At 32.5% G+C, this 3444-nt stretch overlaps 1 protein-coding gene across 1 annotated transcript; it reads right to left on the bottom strand.

Annotated features, from left to right (window-relative positions):
• Nucleotides 1-1786: 1786 nt before the first annotated feature.
• Nucleotides 1787-3203, bottom strand: LOC102749038 (complement factor H-related protein 2-like). Its single transcript, XM_081810191.1, has 2 exons — nucleotides 2770-3203; nucleotides 1787-2318 (listed from the first exon to the last, which is right to left on the bottom strand). The coding sequence occupies exons 1-2, from the start codon at nucleotides 3056-3058 to the stop codon at nucleotides 2122-2124; spliced, it is 486 nt and encodes a 161-aa protein (XP_081666317.1). The 5' UTR covers nucleotides 3059-3203; the 3' UTR covers nucleotides 1787-2121.
• Between the last annotated feature and the right edge of the window lie 241 nt (nucleotides 3204-3444).

The raw sequence follows: 3444 nt of genomic DNA, 5'->3' as shown, positions 1-3444 counted from the left end.
AAGAATATATAAGTAAAGAGAAAAGGGGAAAATGTGTTAAAAAGGTTTTTTTTAACCCTATATTATTAAACTTGAATTGGAAAATCCAATAGGAACTAATGAATTTGAAATTTCATTTCTATTTCAAATTTCTGACAACTGAAAGACCCTGGAAATAAAGACACGTCAACAGTATTAAACACTCCCAACTACCATGAATAGTACAACTTGGATTCTAAGCACTGTTCTCCAATAAAAAGAATCGAACTTCTTGGAAAGATATGTGATTATGGGTGTTGCACAGTGGAAATAGACAGTGAGCCTGGAATGTCATGTTGTGCTAAAAAGAAGAGAAATACTCAAAGACTAATGGGGATAAAACAAAGCAATCAAGAGCCAGTTGCAAGGCACTCACTAGCCAAATGTGGGATCATTTGTGCTTCAAAGAATAATGATTATAATTGATTGTGAAAAACTGAGCAAATAAAAATTCATGAATCCAGGCTGATACCATGTTTAAAAAGTCTTTAAAGCGATCACAGAAGGTCACTGATACATCAAGTCCTTACTCCAAAAATTGGAAATAAAGGGCAAAAATAAAGATTTATCAAATCTTTTTAGGTGAAAGTTTAATTTAAACAGAGTTGATAAATTAACACTCATCCTTACACAAGAATGACAATAAGTGCAAAAAAACGATACGATTGATCTTAAAAATCACTATTTTGAAATAATTGATTATATACAAGTATCATAAATACATTCCACAAACATTAGGTGAAAGGTTTTGGAGAATAGTATATACACAAGCATTAACATTAACAGCAAAGATAACTTACCAATTCTAACAGTGTTCCTTTATATGTGAGAAAACTGGCTGTCACCAATGATTCACATTTAGATAAATTGACTCCATTGGTGACAGCCAGGTTTCTCATTCTAAGCAAGAATGCCACTTGATTTGATGCAATGCAAAGTTACAAGATATCACCTTAAAATATTTTTATCTTAATTATGTATATCTTGATTTTCATCTTAAAGTTGTGTTTTTGTAGAAATTTAAAATGTTTATAGTCAACTGATTTTAATTACGCTGTTTGAAATGTATGAACATAAAAATCATATTTCAGACTCTTGTCATTGAATGTTTCCAAAGCCCTCCATACCAGCAAAATCATGAAAATGTTTTTAGGTCTGGAGATAATCACCAGAGGTCTTTATAGTTCTTGATATGTTTTGTCTTACTTTTTACATATCTTTATTTTAAAATAACGTATCCTATGGTTCAAAGGCGATATATATTAAAGATAGAAAAATTGGAGAATACAGGTAAGTACAAAGGAGCTAAACAGCCACTCTTCCCTCTATTATCTCTAAATTCAATTATAGTTATTATAAATTTTTGTGCTTTCTGCCAGCTTTTATTCTATAAACATTTATTCAGTGTTCAAAGCATAGTGTGTGTGTGTGTGTGTGTGTGTATGTGTCTATACTTGATATTGGACTTTTGAAATCACTTTTAATGTAATAATAGTTATGCACCTAATTAGATTTGAATTCCTCTTTATGATTTGTTTGAATTATTATGTTTGCTAGATAGACATCTTATAGGAGATCATGCATTTCATCATTTTTTGGCATATGTATCTATTGAGAGATAAATAAAAGTAAATGATAATTTCATATATCTTATTAATAACATAGGTATGACACAATTAGGTTTCTATGTGTTTGTGAAGTGATATGATTTTGAAGATGGATGCAAGCATTTTTTTCCCCCATTTCCTCTGAAATGGAGGGCCTCAGGAAGCCTCAGGAGTTATGAAGAAACCTTTGAGAAAGTTAGGAGGATGGAAAGAAGCAGGCATGGAAGTGATTGCAACTAATTTCTTGACACAGATATTTTATGAATAGGACACATAGCATTTTGGTTCACCAAGTTTTAATATGGTGCTTTTTAAGAAGTGATTCATTTGTCTCTCAGGTTATATCATCCACATTCTATTTAACACAAATTCTGATTTATGAATAAAAATGAGTTAAATAATAGTTGAAAAAATAACTGAGAAGAATTGGATTCATAACGAAAACTTGGGATAAACGTACATATTTTAATTTTAGGACTGCATCTTAACCATTGCTTTATACACAAGTGGGATACATCAGTTTCCCTTCCCAACAGGTTACTCGAAATGCATGACCTGGTGACTTTCTATGATATCCAGCTTTACATATAAATTCAATATTATCCCCTGTTTTAGAATAAAATTTTTTCACATGTCTCCATCGTAATTGTATGTTATGCTTTTCCATGATTTCTTCTGATACCACACATGCATCTGAAAGTACAAAAATGAACATAAAACATTAAGTAGCATACAAATATTTGCCACAGAATTTCAGACTTTCAAGTAGATTATTCTACATTGGCCTAGCACTTCATTCTCAAACCTTGTTCCAAACCAACTCACTGAAAATCCATCATGTAGATTTAAGTCATTTTAAACAAAGGATGTAAAAATGAGGTACTGAGTTTAATGTATAATAATTAGATATTATAATCAAAATGCAAAATGTCTGCTATCACATGAACTTTTATTAAAGAATTTTTTGTTGCGTTATTGCTTGAATAAGAATTTTTCCAACTTGATTTCCTCATATATTAATATTTGGTAGTCAAGAATTCAACAGAATTGTTGTTTGTTAATCCATGAAAATTCTATAAATAGGAAAACATCATATTCCGTACACAAATTTTCCCAGGATCTATGAGAATATGAAAATATTTACCCAAGCATTTTGGTGGTTTCAACCACTGTCCATTCCTACATATTATAGTCCTGTTTCCCTGAAGTGTGTAGAAGTCCTGGCATCGGTACTCAACTGATGATCCTGGAGCATAAGCTGGTAATGGGAATGAGGTAATGTCTCCATTGTCAATAGGCGGAGGGGGACCACATTTTCCTTTAGGGTCTAAAAAAACATTACTTGATTTATTGAAAGACCAAAGGAAAACACAGGCAAGCAATAAAGATATAGCACAGTCCTTCATATTAAGACATGTGATTTCTGCTAACATAAATGATTCATTGAAGAAATTTTAATCGCATAAAATGAGAGTTACATTTTTGAGCCTTTCCTTTCACCCCACATGAAAGCACACATAAGGCATTAACAAATATGTCTGCTTTGCATTATTTCAGTATTAAAAAATGCTTTGCTTAGAGAATATATGCTGAACAGATGGATGGCTTAGATACAGAAATGTTTTTTTTTTTTTAAAGATTTTATTTATTTATTTGAGACAGAGAGAATGAGAGACAGAGAGCATGAGAGGGAGGAGGGTCAGAGGGAGAAGCAGACTCCCTGCCAAGCAGGGAGCCCGATGCGGGACTCGATCCCGGGACTCCAGGATCATGACCTGAGCCGAAGGCAGTCGCTTAACCAACTGAGCCACCCAGGCGC

The sequence above is a fragment of the Leptonychotes weddellii genome, unplaced genomic scaffold (genome assembly GCF_054177405.1).
Source record: "Leptonychotes weddellii isolate Sample4059 unplaced genomic scaffold, ASM5417740v2 HiC_scaffold_19832, whole genome shotgun sequence".
NCBI lineage: Eukaryota > Metazoa > Chordata > Mammalia > Carnivora > Phocidae > Leptonychotes > Leptonychotes weddellii.
Note: the sequence above shows the minus strand (reverse complement) of the source record. Positions and strands in the feature narration are given on the sequence as shown.

Bases quoted from the DNA above. Each gene is read 5' to 3' on its own strand.
- LOC102749038 (XM_081810191.1), bottom strand. From the start codon at position 3,058: ATGTTAGCAGAAATCACATGTCTTAATATGAAGGACTGTGCTATATCT. The intron at 2,319-2,769 runs GTAAATATTTTC...TTGTACTTTCAG, and splicing joins GAAACCACCAAAATGCTTGG to ATGCATGTGTGGTATCAGAA.